General features: G+C 45.5%; 1 protein-coding gene across 1 annotated transcript; it reads right to left on the reverse strand.

Moving 5' to 3' along the window:
• Positions 1-461: 461 nt before the first annotated feature.
• Positions 462-6,832, reverse strand: LOC129682732 (natural cytotoxicity triggering receptor 2-like). Its single transcript, XM_055615249.1, has 4 exons — positions 6,518-6,832; positions 5,934-6,278; positions 3,698-3,797; positions 462-798 (listed from the first exon to the last, which is right to left on the reverse strand). Exons 1-4 carry the CDS (start codon positions 6,573-6,575, stop codon positions 696-698), a joined length of 606 nt encoding a protein of 201 aa, XP_055471224.1. The 5' UTR covers positions 6,576-6,832; the 3' UTR covers positions 462-695.
• Positions 6,833-17,785: the final 10,953 nt, after the last annotated feature.

Below are 17,785 nucleotides of genomic sequence, written 5' to 3' on the forward strand. Positions count from 1 at the left end.
TCCTGTGGCCTCACTCTGGTTATATATGCCTTAGCTCTTAGGGGTTGCATGAGCAGTCAGTGATGAAACACACACAGCATGTTAACGCCATGTGCTGATCCAATCCAATGGATGCCATCCCCTCCTCCAAGTGTTTCCCAGGCAACAACATCAAACTTAACTTGATTTCTCTCTCCCAGTTGCATAATTGTCAAGGTGGGATCTTGTCTTCTTGGTCCATGGTTGGGAGTGTTCAGAGGACCACAGATGGAGGCAGAAATCTGAGCGTCTGACTCCTAGAGAGGAAGGCCCCAGAGGCTGGGAGAGCAGGATGCTTCATGAGCAAGGACCCTATCCAGGTGGCTAGAACTGGACCACGGAAGGGACAGACAGGGGTGGGAATGTCAACGGTGACCCCTAGACCTCACTTCTTCCACAAAAGGTGACAGGGAGATGACCTGGGCTCTCTTTATTTCATAAATCCTCCTATTAGGGGGAATGGCCAGCGTGTGCTGAGGTTGCTTCCTCTCTTCTGAGGTCACACATCCCAGATGACTGATGAACTGAGGAGAGTGAGCATCCTGAGCCTTAGATGTCACCTGCAATCACAGCCTCAGTTCTTGTCAGAGCTTCATCTTAGCCCTCCACCCCAGCTCCTTCTGTGAGACAGACATGGCTGGAGGTCAGAGGTTACTGTTGTGTGGCTTCATGCTCTGTCATCCAAATGACCTTTGTGTGACAGCAAACAAGACAGTGAAGATCAGAGTCTTACTGAAGAGTCCACAGACCATGAGAATAATAATGCTGGATGTGGAGAGCCTGTGGAGAGAGGAGATTGAAGATTAAGGCAATGACCATCCATGCTGCAGAGTCTAGGAAATTCTTCTCATCCAATATTTTCAACTTAGGTCCTTCATGCAGCTTTCCCACAGCCTCTGGCCCTATGCAGTTTAGATGGTCACCTCCTAAAATAACCAACGAGAAACACCTTTAGTGGAGAGCATAGAGTTCAGGTCCAGGAGATGCATACTGGAGGAAGGGTTAACCCAGCATCATGGCCTTCTCTGAGGAATGGAGTGGGGTCCATATCAGGGAACCTGGTCTCTGTTGTCAGCATTCTGACCAGCTTCTGAGGACGGTCCTCTCACTTTTAGCCGCATTTTACATTGTACATTTGTCATGATTTTAACAAAATGATTCTCCATGTTCCAGGTAGACAGCAATAGAAAAATACCCACACAGGAGAGAAAACCCTGCCTGACCCTCGGCATATAGGGAAACTGTTGAAGACCCAAGCATTCTGCATGACGGGACACAGGGACAAAAGGAGAGGTGACAAAGAATCAGACAAAGGTCACACGGGCTATAGAGTCTTCTAAAGTTCCTACTACTTCCCAATAGTGACCAAGTCTTTAACACTTGGGCCTTTGCAGCACACATCAGATCTAAACTGCAGCAGCAGGCAACATTAGCTTGGCATACATGCTCCTCTTTACAGTTACTATTGTAACTGTAAAAAAGTCTCTTTGGGACGTGTCTTCATTTAGATGTTGAATTAACAGAGAAATTGTTTCCTTCATTCCAACCCATCTAAAGTGCTTTCTCATAGTCTTGCTTAGTCTTTATTCATGGTTAGACATACCTCAGCATGGCACTAATTCCAATTGCTCACATTGCCTCATCGTTCCTGCTAAAATTGCCCTTCGACATCAGTCCCTGATCTCAATGATTCTAATTTCCACCACTGTATAATTTCCCACTAACCAGAAAACACAATTAGTCTGTAATTAGTCATTAATATCACTTTTAGTTTTTTTAAAGGTTGTATTTTTATTTCTGTATATGTGTACATCATGGTGCTGTGGGTAGGTTTGTGCATGTGAGTGCACTATTCACAGAAGCCAGAAGAGGGCGCAGGATGTGTGGCTATGTAAGTGGTCATGAGTTGCCTGATGTGAGCACTCAGAACTGAACCTGAGTCTTCTGCTAAGGCAGCAAGTTCTCTTAACTGCTGAGCCGTCTCTCCAGTCCATTGTTTACAAACAATTTAAAATCATTTACCTATATACAATTTCCACAGGAGAACCTGAGCATTTATGTCACTCTGCATATATCACTCTACATAGGCAAGCCATCTTCTGAATATCATAATTCGCAGATGAGTCACAGTGCAGAAATGAAGTAGTGTTGCTGCAGGTTAGCCAACACGTGTTTAGTATTTAAAATTATTCCTGCTGGGGCTGAACGTGCAGTTCAGAACATGACTAAGGATGCATGAGGCCTTGGGTTCTGTCCTCAGTGCCAGGAGAACAACAGTCTTACTAAAATAGATGTGATGCAGAATGCAATGAAAACTGTGAAGATGAGGTAGACACAGACTAGTGGGAGACTTTTTTTTAAATCATTAAGGGTATCTATCAATTCATCCAACCATTTATTCATTCCATTATTCACCCATTCATTCATTTATCCATCATCTCTCCACATACATATCTATCTCTATCCATTCTTCCATCCTCAATGTAATAATGGAACCCAGTCCCCCTTCTTTTTTTCTTCATAGCCTGGCTATGGGGAAAGGCTTTGTCACCTGCTGCATTCTCCATGTACCTGTCACAGGTCCAAAAGCCGTGTACTGAAGCCTCTAGAACTCCTAATCAAACTAGACTCCGCCCATCTTTATAAGCTGATCACCCAGCAATGGGTGATCAGCAATGGGAAGATGGCTAACACAATTGCCTGTTAGAAATCTGAAACTCTTATTGTCAAATCCTGCAACCACTGACTGGAGATGTAGATTGGAGATAAATCACCTATGTAGCATGGGCGAGGCCCCAATTTCCATCCCCAGCAACAACAATGAAACCGTTGAGAATTTATGTCCAGGTATTGTCACTTCGTCTATGTGAAGTACTCAGCTCAGTGTTGAAATCATACAAAAATGAAAACAACTTAATTAATCAAGTAAAACAAAGCAGCAAAACAAAACGAAACAAAACAAAAGCAAAGGCCAAAACTAGAGAAGGTCATCATCATAACTGCAAGAGTTGTGGGGCTAGCTAGGCAAGATGGCGCACGCCTTTAGTCTCAGCACTCGGGAGGCAGAGGCAGGTGGATCTCTTGAGTTTGCAGCCAGCCTGGTCTACACAGAGTTACAGGCCAGCCAGGGTGCACAATGAGTTCTTGTCACAAAAAAGACAAAGACAAAGACAAAAACAAAACATGTTGTGGGCTTGATCATCTTCCAGCTCTGGCTCTCCAGTGTCCCTACACTACAGGAAACTAATGCTACAGAGGTTCCCGACTTATCTGAAGTCACGCAGTCTGCCTGCCATGAAAACCCAGGCTCACTCAGAGCATTCCAGCACACCATGCCATTCCTGGGTTGGTGGGACTAATAGCCTTTGTCAAATACGCCATTTCCCCTGTACTACACAGAAACATAGAAGGTGAGCTGGGGAGAGCAGGAGCCCCTTTCCTCAGCCAGTCACCACCTCTCACCTCTCTGCGAATTTCCACACACACTGAGGTGACTTGAGTCAGCTTCTGTTCCACCCCACCCCATCTTCATCCTCAGCCCCCACATCCTTTCAGCACTCGGGCTGCACACAAAATGCATTCAAACAAGGATCCCAGCAGCCTGTAGACATATCTGTGAGTGTGACTTCAGGGTCTGGAGGGGAGACAACAGCCGCTGACTTGGGTTACGGTTCTGTACCTGGCAGCAGTGGTACTCCGGTCCTTTGTGGTCCTGAAGGCAGGAACTTCAGATACTGTCCAACTCGGAATCATGACAGAGGTAGGAATACTTGGATTATCTGCAAGAAGACACATGGAATGAGTGGATAAACATATACAATACATGGATGGATGATACATGGATAAATGAATAGATAGAGAGGAAACGGAGCTGAGGAGAGGACGAACATGGCCATTCAGGAAGCACAATTTTCTTTTGCCAAAATCCAGAGAAGTAGTGTAAAGTCAGCCTGAATCAGAGATAATAAAAAGAGGAATGGAAGGAGAAAAGAAGGAAGGGTGGGAAGAGGCTTCAGAAAAGACTTTCGGGATGTTTGAGTTATGGGAATGCTCTTGCCTGCTGCGTTCACCTCTCCCTCTGCCCCATTCTCTCCCTTACACCGTTCTCTCAGCCTGTGTAAGTCACGTGACTCTGAAGTTGTCCTGTACTGGCTGCATCTGAGCCCTGTCTTAGGCTTGGCACGGACTCTCCTGGTTCTAGGGAGGGAGGCCTGTTTCCTCCTTCTCTGCCATCCTTGGTGCATCCACTATTACTCGCTGGGGATGGAGAGCCCCCAAGGCACCCGCTCTTCCTTGGAGAATTCAGAAATTCATAGGCAGGACTTGTAGGTACATGGGTCCCTATGGGAGTGAGCCTAGAGACCTGTTCCTCATAAGCAGATGTCACTCTGGTCTGCCGAGCCAGGCTCTGCATTTGAAATAAGGTCTTCAGGTGGTTCGTGCCCTCAGCGAGGCCTGAGTTACACGGTTTAGAATCCTGTGGGAGGGCCACCAACGGCTTCTTGGGATGAGGAGAGTAGCCCTCAAGAGACTTCCTAAGGGCATAGCCTCTAAGTAGAGATTTGGGAAACGGAACCCAATTTCATTCCATGTCTACTGCTCCATTGAATCCTGCAATGGATCTCAGGTGAAGATGCTGGGGGAAAGCCAGGCTGCCAGAAATCCTGGGCTCCGGGCATCGTCACCTGGCCTAGCGCCCACTCCGCGCTCACAGCTTGGACTCTGTAAGCCTGAAAGGACAGCTGAGCTCCATAAGAAATGGTTTTTCTCAGAACTCAGAGTTGTGTCTTGTTTTGTTTTCTTTTAACTGCAAGAGCCACGGGACATGCGGTCCGCGGAAGCCAAACTCTGTAAACGATCCGTGTGTCTGTGTGTCTGTGTGTGCATACATTGCTATGTGATTATGGACGCACATGTGGGTGTGAGGGTGTGCATGTGTGTGGAAGCTAGAGGTCAACCTGATGTGTCATGCTTCAGGATACCTTACTTTTTGAGGCAGAGTTTTTCTCAACTTTTCCTTGACACTGGCGGATTCAGCTAGGCTGGGTGGCCGCGAGCCCCTGGGATCCACCTGTCTCCACTTCTGCCACAGGCTTGTTAATGTGAGTACTGAGGACAGAACTCATGCGCTCATGCTCATGGCAAGCACTGTCCCAGCCAAGCCATATCCCCATCCCTACATGTATGGTGTTTGAACATGCTACACACTGGAGAGAAGGTTTCTGATGGGATTACAGGCAAGGGGTGTTCAGAAATGGAAGGCTGTGACAGCTTGGGGGAACTTTTTAGATTCTTCCAAATGAATGGAACTGGGGGATAGCTCAGCTGATAAAGTTTCTTGCTGCCAAGACTGATGGCCTAATTCAGTCCACATGGAGGAGAGAGAGAAAATCAAGTCCAAAAAGCTGCCCTCTGACCTCTGCTGTGCTCTACAGCATTGGCATTATAGCATGCAATTATAGTTAAATACATATTTAGAGAAATAAGTGGAAGATTTCTGTTAGCAACAGCAGCAAAAGTGTTCAGAGAACCCCGTAAGAACCTCCCAGAGGCCAGCAAGTCTGGGTGTTAGGGTGGGCTGAGCTTTTAACCAGCCTGTGGTCTCAGGGGAGGGGCCTCTCTTCTCTGCCCCAGTTTTCAGCTGCTAGAGCACTGGTTCTCAACCTTTCCCAGTACTGTGACCCTTTATACAGTTCCCCGGGTTGTGGTGAGCCCAACCATAAAATTACTTTGTTAATACTCCATAACTGCAATTTTGCTACTGTTCTGAATCGTAATGTAAATATCTGATACGCAGGGTTCTGTGACCCACAGGCTGAGGACCTCTGCTGGAGGAAGCAGTTTCTAGAGTCCTCTCCAGCTCTGCAGCCAGGTGACTGAGGAAGGCTGAGAGGCACATGGAGGGGGAAGCTCACCTTTTGCCACCGACAGGCGGATGGCTCTGAGAATAGTGATCTGCACATAAGTAGAGTTGGTTCTGCGATTTTCAGCGGTCGCACAGTAATAGGTGCCTGAGTCACTCCGTTTGAGCGCAGTCATTTTGACAGTGAAGAAGTGAGACTCAGGATGGTCCTGGATGGTGTATCGTAGTCCTGCAGCTCCTGTGTTCACACTCGACACTAGGATTTGACAAGTTTCTGCTGATGTTTTCTGACACCAGACTTTCTCCTTCCAGCGTTGGTTGGAACCATACCGGCATGTCACAGAAACAGTCTGGCCCTCCATTCTTTGAAGGAACTCTGTGTCCTGTGTCCAGGAGTCTGGGAATACATTGTTCATGTCAGAGAGCCCCAGCCTCCACAGCAGGACCAGAAGATGGGTTCCCCTCTCAGAGAGTGACCCTCTTTGTGTCCATGCTCAGGATTGGCCTAGAGCCAGCCGCTGGCCACAACACCAGTATTCTGCCTTTCCAATCACAGAGCCCCACTCCTGCAGGCCCCCCACCCCCTTCCCTTTCCTCAACCTGCTTCCTTTCCTCCATCCTTGTCCGTGTCCTCACCTGGGGCCAGAAGCACCAGCAGGAAGCGGAATAGCAGGGACTTGGCTTGCCAGGCCATGGGTCTTCTTCTTGAACCGGGATGGGGAGTAAGAAGGAAGAGGCTAGAGATGCTCTGAAGAGAGGAGGCAGCTCTGGGCAGGATTCAGGCAGCTGCTGCAGCCAGTCCAGTACTGCATGGAGGAAGGCAGAGACCTCTGTGGACAAGAGGAAAGCTGAGCAAGGTCTATGTGGCTGTGAGGATCCTCCAGCTACAAGCTTTGAACTGAGGCTCCTGAACTACACTAGAGGAAGGCTCTCAGAGACTCTGCAGTCTCCTGTCTCATAAGGCCAGGAGTGAGGAGAGCTGAGAAAGCCCAAGAGGAAACCATGGTGAAGTAAGAGTATGCGCATTTCTCCTCACACCCATGCTCAATTTCCCACTTCCTCTTTAGTTTAAAGGTTTTGTTTTCCACCCAAGTATGGCACCCACTGAAGGGAGGTGGTGTGACAGACCCAGAGGCCCTTTGGGGACCTGGCTAGAGCTCTAAGCCCACTTTGCCCTCAGGGACAGAGCCTTGCTGACTAGCCCACCTGAGAACTAGAAACTTCCATATGGACTAGAGGGAAGGAGAAGAAAGGAGAGGGACATTTATTTTCAGAAATGAAAAAGCAATGGGGGAGGGGTTCTAGTTAGGGTGGGGAACAGCAAAATTTGGTTTGAAGGAAGGATTTAGAAGGAGAGAAAAGAAAGGGGCACCCCAGGCCCCATGTTACCACCCTGTACCCAAAGCCACACTCACTGCTAAGCATTTCATGAAAGACTGCATTCATCAAACCCATTTCGCAATAACTGTCACCACACAGCAAGATGACCCAGCAGGTAAGGACACTTGCTGCCAAGACTGAGAACCTGAGTTTGACCCCATGACCCACATGGTGGAAGGAGAGAACCAACTCTCAAAAGTCCTCTGACTCTCCCTGTGTGAAAAACTTAGTAAATAAATATAACTGCCATTCCGTGAGCTGTGAAAAATCAGTAGCTACAGGCTGCTCACAGTTAACAGGAGAAAACCAGGCATGGGGGTGCATGACTGCAATCCTAGAACTTGGGAAGTGGAGGCAGGAGCATGTGGAGATCAAGTTCATTCTTGGCTTGTTCACAGCAAGTTCAGCCAGGGCTACATAAGACCCTGTCCCCAAATCAGCAATAAAATTATCTACATGAGACCCTGCCCCCAAATCAGCAATAAAATTATCTACATGAGACCCTGCCCCCAAATCAACCACAAAATTAACTACATGAGACCCTGTTCCCAAATCAACAACAAAATTGAAATTTAAAAACCTGTAAGAATGGGAATCTCTCTAAATGACAATGTGGTGTAGCAGGTAGGATGTCAGGGAACAAGGGCTGATCCAGCTTGGTCTGGGACTTGGGAAAGTCTCTGGGGAAGAAAGGGCCGGAGGAGTAGCAGTACTACAGTTACTGAGGAAGCACAGGAAGCTTGTGAGGAGGTGAGAGAGACAGGGTAAGCCTGGATCAAGTTGGCAAAGGGGTGGTAAGCCTTTGGATGTCTGTGGCAAGGCAGGGTGTCTGGCGGGAAGTGGGGACTTGGTCAAGTGATGCTCAGCAGATGACAGGCGAACTGAGGTGACTCCTCACCACTGCCACATGGAGCAGGAAGTCCAAGGATGCTCACAGCAGACCTGGCAGCACCCATCCCTGCAAGCAGAGCAAGGCATGCATTCTGCAGCCACTTTGTAAACTTCTATGGGAGGGTGCACAGCTGTGGCCACAGGGTTAGTTCACCTGCCCCTTCTGGCCAATCAGAGAGCCTGTGCAGGGGTGTTCAGTCCCCACTGCCTATAGCTTAGGGGGCTGTTTCCTCTTCAAGGACTGGCTGGTTCTCCTGGTGGCTCTGCCCTTCCTAGCCCTTGCCCTACTTTGGTTCTGGGTTCTCTGGAGCTCAAGAAAGAAAGGCAAGATGAGGAAGGAGGAGGAGGGGACTGGCCTGGGGTTTGAGAAAAGAGAAGCCATGCAGGCTACTGGCGTTGAGGAAAGGAAATGGGTGTCTACAGCAACTCCTCAGTTCCCAGTGTCCCTGCCATGGAATTCTTACATGGGGAGAGACTGAACAGCTCTCATGCATTGCTGGCTTGCAGAAACCCCTCATCTGAACACACAGGTGGGGAATCCCTCTCACGCTCTCCTATCTAACCTCTTTTTCACTGAAGACCTCTAAGCACCCACCAGTTGGGGGTGGTCCCTGGTCTCCTCTGTCCACACAACTTCTTTTGGGGCAGCCTTCCCAAAGTCTAGCCTGTGCAGTCTCTACACCCACATTGCTAGGACCTCCTGCAGACATCACCCCTACTCTGGGCTACATAAAGGAAACACCTCCATGAAGCCTGAGCATCCTGAACCTGCAGGGTCTCCAAGACTCCCCTCCCTGAAGGGCTTAAGCTAGTCCTGCCCCATTAGTATCTGACCCTGTGTGAGGGTCTAATGGGAACAGAATTTCACAATGCTTTCTGTTCCCTCGGTTGCTATCAGACTGAGGCCAGAGCTGGCTGACTTCCTTTTCCTGCCTGTCCTGCCCCTCTAGATACTGAGTTGTGCTTGTGCAATTGACAGGCACATGTCCTTGCCTTGAAGATGGTATACAGGGACTTGAGCTTTGTCCATCCTCCTTAAGAGGACACAGTATCAGAGAGGGACAGTGACTCACTGCAGTCGCACTGACACAAAAGGCTGCCCTGAGGATTTGAACTCAGGCCTTGATTTCAGTACCATTGCCCTATGGTGTATCTTAACTGCTCACAAAAAAAGGTCTCACTAAAGAGGCCAGTGCAATGGAGTGAATGAGATGTCCCCCATAGGCTCAGGCATTTGAGCATTTGGTACCCAGCTGTAAGGGCTGTTTGGAACATTTTTGGATTTGTGGCTTTGCTGGAGGAACTATATTACAGGGGGTGGGCTTTGAGAACCTAGGGCCTTCCCCTACCATGAGTTTCCTCTCTCTGCTTTCTATGTGTCTACCAAAATGTGAACTTGGAGCATGCTCCTCCTGCCTGCTGCCTGCTGCCTGCTGCCTGCTGCCAGGCTGCTCTGTCACTGGAGTCTTACCCCTTTAAAATGGTTAGCCTAAATAAACCCTTCCTTCTATAAGTTGCTTTGGTCATGGTGTGACTTATATCAGCTGGCTTCAGTGCAGGTTCCTGAGAGGGTGGACTGGGAATGAGGAAAATTAAAGAAGACAGGAAAGCTGGGATCCGGAGGTGTTACCTAAGCCGATGGTTTTTGTCAAGCAAACTTATTAACAATAACAGCATTAAAAAAGGGGGGAGGTTTGCAGAGGAGACATGAGCTATCATACAATGGGATGAAGTCAGCAAGAAGCGACGTTGCACTTTAGTCACACAGGCTCTTTCAGTTGTATCACGAACTGAGCACCTAACTGCCAATTCATCCTCTGCTCATGAAACAGGGCTTTCAGGGTCAACAAAGTGACAACAGTGGTACAGGACAAGGAAGGAATGGTTCTCTGTAGGTTTTTTTTTTTTTTTTTGAGTTAAGCAACCCCCTAGTTACCCAATAGCGTGTTGGCTCTACACAGATTGCTTGCTAGCTAGAGATATGTGTGGAACTCTGTCTGTCTGTCCATCCTTCTAGAACTTGATTTGTCAGTTGCTCAACCTATTCAGACAAGAAAGCCTTCCTTTGTTCAGTCCAGGGAGGATATAGATAAACTCAGTTAAAAGGAGCAGGAGAGGGCAGGCGGCAAATTATAACAACTGATGGCTTTCTCCATACACTTGATGGCTCCTCACTCTTTCCTGTCTATACATCTCCATTCTGACTTTTCTCTCTTATTTCTGTGCATGAGAGATTTTTCTACCCCCTTGATTTGAGATGAACAGTTTTACTGAAAGATGCTGAAGGAGAGCCCTTGTCATGCCCAGCCCTATGCAGTGGTCCATAAGTGCCCTAGACTGTCTTTATAGAGACACTTTCAAGTGCACATCCCAGTTCTGCCCCGTCACTAACACTTCAGCTCCCTGGGTCACCTCGCTACTGGATCCTGCAAAGTGCTTCCCATTGTTGTATTGTGCCATTTGTTGTGTTGGCGTTATTAATATTTAATATTGATATATCTTTTAGTAATGCTGTGGTTATTCCTAAACAGCTGTATAACCAAATCACCACACAGAGACTGGGATTCATTTAATTAACCTAGAACACAATGCTGGCCAATAGTTATTCCATCCTAAACCTCCAAGCCCACATAGGTTCCTACCATTCAGATTTTATACATTATACTTGCTTTTAGTGATATATTAGGTCTGGTCCATCTCTCCACATGGTTCCAAGACCTCTCCTCCAGCCTCTCTTTCCTAACTCTCTCCTCTTCTCCTCCTTTGCCTCCTACCCTTCCTCTCCTCTGGCTCCTCCCTTCTCCTTCCTACTCCTTCCTCTCCATTGCTCAACATTGTGGATGGTTGTTTTATTTTGGCATGTTTACACAAAGTTGAGACAGATGACGCTTAGAATAAATATCATAGTGCAATGTTTGGATTGAAACCAGAGAGTGGGGGAGAGAAATCAGCATTTGAATGAACAAGGATAAGGGGTATACATTCTAAAAGAACATTATACCAACATCCCATGAAAACAGGGCTCTTGATTTCCCCCTGTAAGAAGCTCTCTTTGGATTTTCCCCACTTGACAAATGCTACCATCTAGCTACTGATGAGTCCATATTCTCTTCCAATCTCTCACTTGAGCAAATCCTATCCTCACCCTAAATATATACAAAAAAGTCTGAAAAAGCATAGAGTTGATTCCATCTAACACCCCTTCCCTGCCCATAGTGCCCAAGTCCCACTTGTCCAAGCCACTGCTTTTGTCAGTCAGGCCTCCACCTTGGTCTCATTGCCTCTTCTCACAGTCCTGCCTTTCGAAAGCCATGACTGTTGCCTCGCAAAGAAGAGACTGAAGACATGGCTCAGTCAGTAAAGTGCTTGCCTTCAAAGCATGGGCCTGGGCACGTTGGTGTGTGCTTTTAATCTGGGCAGCAGGGAGACAGCCTAGCCTACTTGGCATGCTCCAGGCATCCCTTTGTTAACCTCATTCCTTGCTCCGTCATTCCTGGTCTCAAGTCTCATTGGTTATCATGAGTCTAAACGCTGGCTTGATGGACATTATGATGAATACTGTCAACCCAACAGGATCTAGAATCACATAGGACGAGATCTCTGCTACGTCTGTGAGGAAGTCTCTAGATTAGGGTGATTTCAGCGGGAAGATCCCCTAATATCCCCACAGGCAGCACTTCCCCATGCACTGCATTCCAGACTGAATAAAAGGGAGAAAGTGAGCTGAGCACCAACACTCATCTCTCCCTCCTGACCGTGGACACCATGTGGCCATTCTCCTGCTCCTGCCTGAATTCCTTATCTACCGTGATGGACTGCGTCCCCCAGACACACAGAACACTTCCTCCCATAAGTTGCTGTTTTCAGGTATTTTGTCGTACCAATGAGAAAAGTGACTAATGGGAGGGTCAACACAATGTCCTGACACTTGGTCCCTGCCCCACCAAAGACACCAGACGATGAGCAAACAGATTCTACAGAATCTGTGGGGTTGGACTTCTGCCCTGTGATTGTCAGCCTGAAAAGCTCTGGGCTGGATTCTGGAGCATAGAGACAGGGTGATGATGGTGATGATGATGTTGGTGATGATGATGGTGATGATGATGAAGACGAGGACAACAGTGGTGGTGATGGAGATGGAGGCTGGGGGTGCATCTCTCTGGTACGCCACTTGCCTGGCATGTGCAAAACCTTGGGTTCTATTCCCAGCACTAAAGGAAAACAAACAAAATGATTGTGACAATAAATGCTGACCCTAAATAGGGAGGTGAGGACTCCCTCGAGAGGAAGTGGCTGCCTAGGTGGTCAGCAAACACAACTGTCAGGCCCATTTTCTTTTTCTGGTAACAATCATTTAAGGTCAAAAAGCAACAAGGGGCTTCTGAATACCACTAGACTGTCTACGTGAGTTGAGCATCAAAGAGAAAGGGAAGGAAAAACTTCAGTCAGCTGTGAATACAATATATTCTACTTAAAAGAGGGAAACAAAAGTAACTGTGGTTTGATGTAGCCTCTCTCTGGAAGGCCACTGAGCCCTTCCCTCTTCTGTTTATCCACCCAGGACAGCCCTGCCCCCCAGTCTCTGGAGAGCCTAGACAGTTTTGCTTTCCCTCTTGATCTCTCTTCTTTCTCCTTGACCCTGGTGCATGTCTTGACATGGGCTCAGAAGTTCACCACATTTCCATACCCGTACAACCTCTGCTGTAAGGTACTCAAGGTACTCTGCACAGCTCATATCAGTATAGGTCGCTTTGCATTATGGACCAAGTTCCTAAAAGAGGGAACTTTAAATTCAACAGCCCAAGAAAATTGGCCGCTAAAGCTGTCAGCTCAACACTATCCAAAGGAGAGGCAGCACATGTATTTTAAATGAGAGTAATAGCAAATAGTAATTAAAAAAATAAGATCCAGCAGTAATTATTTTTATTTCTTTTATTAAAACTAATTTATTATTAAAATCATTACTTATTATTAAAATTAAAAATTATTTGTTATTAAAATTAAAACTAATTTTATTATTAAAACTAATTTAAATATAAATATATTTTGATCATATTCTCATCCTCCTTTAAGCCCTTCTAGATGCTCCCTTCTCACGACCCCCCAACTTTAAGTTCTTTCTTAAAACACAAAAACCACATGCAACAACAAAATCTCCTAAAACCCAGAAGACAAAATAAAAACAAACCCAAAAAGAAAAAAACAAAAACAAAAACAAACCAACCAAACAACAGTAAAACACCACCAAACTCTAAACGAATAAATGCATACACAAAAAACTGTGGAGTCAACTGTATATTGGTCAACTATTTCTGAATCCTGGAGTGGGTGATATATATACTGAGTATATCTCCCTTGGAGAAAACTCCTTTTCCCTCTTCCAGCATATATAAATGACAGTTCAGTTGTTAACTTTAGCCACTTTACATCCTGATTGCAGCTCCCCTCCACTCCTCCCATTCTCTACTCTCCTTCTCCTTAGAGAAGGGGAAGGTCCTCCAACTTAACCTGGCACATTAAGTCACTGCAGAGCCAGGCACATCCTATTCCCACAGTCTTTGTGCCACCTGTTGCCTTAGCACGTCCTGCAGGCAGGGCACCATTAAAGATAAAGGGCTTGTGGCTGGCTTGGTGTTTACATTTCTCTTCTGATAGCAAGTAGAGTAATTTCCTGTACCAAACACACTAAAACATAAGAGTGAAGACTCTATGTAGGCACCAGATCAACACCTCCACGGTCAACGAGTTGTGTAGGTGTTGTCTTCAGCAATGGGGTGTGGCTGTCAGTTTGTGGAGAGCAGCCTATAGTCTTGGTAACAGCCTGGGCTGTTTGTACATTCCTGTGGGGCCCATTTGGCCAACAAAACATTTGATGCAACTCAGACTTGGTACTGGAAGCTTCACTGGGTGACAAGAGATGGCCAGTGAGGACTCTTCTCTTCCCATTGGCAATATTACCTAGATTGTCTTCACACATGTGTTAGGGTAACCTACTCCCACAGTTGATATGTTGTATCAACTGGCTATAAAAAACATGTTCCTGTAGTCTCAATTGTTAATTGCTATGCCAACAAAATATGTAAATGTTTGCCCACCTGGCCAAAAAGAGGATTCTCTGAGATTATTATGTTGAAAGCCAGCTGCCATGGGGCAGGTAATATAATCCTCAATCTGGTCAAAAGGCAACACTAAAGGATGGATGAGATGTAGTCCTGCTGCTGATTGGCTCAGATTGAGTAACGTCTCCCACTATGCTAATACTTTTTTTTGGATGAGAGTGGAATGTGTTTTTTATTGAATAAACAGCTGATGGCTGGAGCTAAGGCAGAGGGACAAAAAAGAATAAGAGCAAGACAGCAGTTGGGTGGAGTCTAGATGGGTAGCTGAGGGACTGTCCAAGCAATGAGGCTAACAGCCTTATGCTATCCAGATGTATCCACGTCTCTATTATGAAACCTCAAGTGGGACCCCTGGAAGCTCCTGTAATAACTGGTGCTCAGCATGGGGCACAAGATCCAGGCAAAGGGTCGATACCACTGCAGCTAAGAGAGCACCCAGACAAAGGTTCTGACGTGAGACCTGGATGAGAGAATCCAGGCACAGGAGCGTGGAACAGAGACATCGGCCAAAGACAGAGAGGCTAAAATCCCAGACCTCAGAGTCAGTAACATATGTTCAGAATGAACAGTCCTCAGAGAACAGAGTTTAGAAAAACTTAAGTACAAAAATAGATATTAAGTTTGAAGACAGTAAAAATAAGAAAGTAAGTTTGGAAACAGTAAAAGAGAAACAAGTAGAAATGTTTTGTAAATGAGCATAGACACTGAACAAAGAAAGGAAACTGAATAGAGACAGTCACAGAAAGAAAAAAAATAAGTTTGAATATAATAAAGTGAAGTTTCTAAAGGAAGAAAGAGTTAGCAAGGTTTAAGTTTAAGAAAAAAGAAAGTATTTTTTTGTGCTAAAAAAAAGTAGCAATGGGCACCTGGACCCCATATAGTTTCATTTTAGTTATCATCATGGAGTTTAGTACAGTATGTTTGGTAATGTCTGCAGTTTTCTGTGTCCTCCCTAAGAAAAACAGAATAAAGAAGAAGGGAGTGAATTCTCCCTTGAAGTCACAGGAAATAAACTTAGTTATCTAAGTTAAAGGACTGGAGGTGGAATGCTAAATTACAAGTGGTAGAACAGAAATTAGAGGATCTTTTTAAAAAGAGTAAAGAATTTTCTCCAGCCATGTCAGAGAAACCCACAGCACCATTTTATGATGCGATTACAGGAAGGCAGTCCAAGCCTATTAGAAAGCACAATAGCTTTCCCAGCTACTTAAAGTTATCCCTGCATGAGAGAAATCCACAAGGTTACAAAGAATTTGGATGACAACCCACATCCAGGTGCTGTATCTAAAGATACTTAAACAGGTAATGATAGCTCATGCATGCGTTAATCTTATGTAAAACAGATACTTAATAACTGGTTAATACAAAACCATATAATTAGAAAAGATTGGAAAGATTTAGTGACAGCTGTCTTAGAAGCTGGCCCTCAGCTACAGAGGCTGACGTGGAGAGAAGAGACGTCAGCTATGGAACAGTGTCATAGGACTAGAGGTATTACTATTGTTCAGGATTAGTTTCCAGGTGAAGGTCAGTATGCCAAGTTACAAATGCAGATTCTGTTTGATGATGTTACCTTAGAGCAAGGTAACACAGCAGCTTTAAAAGCGTAGGACAAGGCTGGACAACAGGGAGGACAATCTAAATCAGTTATCAAGATTATCCAGGGCTCAGATGAATCTTTTACTAGTTTTTTTTACAAAGATTAATTTCAGTATAAATAGGGCAATATCTGATCCAGATGCAAGAGAGGTACTGAGTCTTTAGAAATGATAATCCTGAGTGAGGTAGCCCAGAAGCAGACATGGTATAACTCACTTATAAGTGGATATTAGACATATAATATAGGACAATCATACTAAAATCTGTACACCTAAAGAAGTTAATCAAGAGGGAGGACCCTGGGTGAGATGCTCAATCCTCATTCAGAAAGGCAGAGGGGATGGACATCAGAAGAGGGAGAAAACAGAGAACATGACAAGAGCCTACCACAGAGGGCCTCTGAAAGACTTTATCCTACAGGGTATCAAAGCAGATGCTGAGACTCATAGCCAAACTTTGGGTAGAGTGCAGAATGGGGGTGGATAGAAAGACCTGAAGGGGACGGGAGCTCCGCAAGGAGAGCAATAGAACCAAAAAATCTGGGCAAAGGGGTCTTTTATGAGACTAATACTCCAACCAAGGACCATTCATGGAGATAACCTAGACCTTGCACAGATGTAGCCCATGGTAGCTCAGTGTTCAAGTGGGTTCCCTAGAAATGGGAACAGAGACTGTCTCTGACAATAACTCAGTTGCTGGCCCTTTGATCACCTCCTCCTGAGGGGGAAACAGCCTTTCCAGGTCACAGAGGAAGACAATGCAGCCAGTCCTGATGAGACCTGATAGTCTAGGATCAGATGAAAGGGGAGGAGGATCTCCCCTATCAGGGAACTGGGGGAGGGGCATGAGAGGAGAAGAAGGAGGGAGAGTGGGAGTGGGAGAGGACAAGGGAGGGGACTACAGCTGGGATACAAAGTGAATAAACTGCAAATAATAAAAATAAATTAATTAATTAAAAAAACCTTTTGAGAAAGCTAATGCTAAATGCAAAAAGGCTATCAGACTTTTAAAAACAAGAAGATCCTATTTATGAACGGAATAAAACTACTGCAGATGTTGGATCTAATGCTTACAATATTGCTATGATTAGAAAGGCAATTGCTAAAGGCATTAGCTCTCAAAATGTCCAATGCTTTGGCTGTGAAAGACAAGGTCATTTCCGAAAGGACTGTAGACAGCTACTAAGGATAATATTTTCTCTCATTATAATTCAGAGAGAAAGCTTCCTAGTATATGTAACAGATGTGAAATGAGCAGACAAAGGGATTATGAATGCAGATCATCCAGAGCTATATAAAGCAATTTCTTACTCTCAGGGAGATGTCCTGGGGGACTTAGCTCAGGCACCCACAGAAAACAACATGAGCTATTCATTTCAGCCGAGGAGAGACTACCCAGGAGAGCAACTAGAAAAAATAGTGCCTGGTAGTGCAGACAGCGCTGCACTAAACTTAACTGTAAACAGGGACAGAGCAATTCCTATGGACAGAGCAAGAGATTTTAAAGGTACTAGAAAACAAGTATTTTGGCAAACTGCTATGTATGATCAGAGACTAAAGTTGAAATTACAATTAGATGGAATTGAGACTGAAGGACTAGTAAATACAGGACACTTTGTAACAATAATTTCACAAGATTCTTGGACTCCAAGTCGGCCACTTAGAAAGGTATCTACCTAGCTTCTAGGAATTGGGAGATTGTCTCAGGTAAGACAAAGTCAAAAATGGATTACATGTATAAGACCAGAAGGTCAGATAGAAAGATTAAAGCCATACGTGGCAGATATAGCCTTAAACTTATGGGGAAGAGATCTATTACAACAATGGAAGAACAGATTAACATTCCTTCAACTTCTGGGTCAAGCTGTCAAATAAGAGATGTTCCCAATGAAGGTATTAAAAATTTTATCAAAAAC

This window comes from Psammomys obesus, unplaced genomic scaffold (assembly GCF_907164565.1).
Source record: "Psammomys obesus unplaced genomic scaffold, mPsaObe1.curated_primary_1811, whole genome shotgun sequence".
Classification (NCBI taxonomy): domain Eukaryota; kingdom Metazoa; phylum Chordata; class Mammalia; order Rodentia; family Muridae; genus Psammomys; species Psammomys obesus.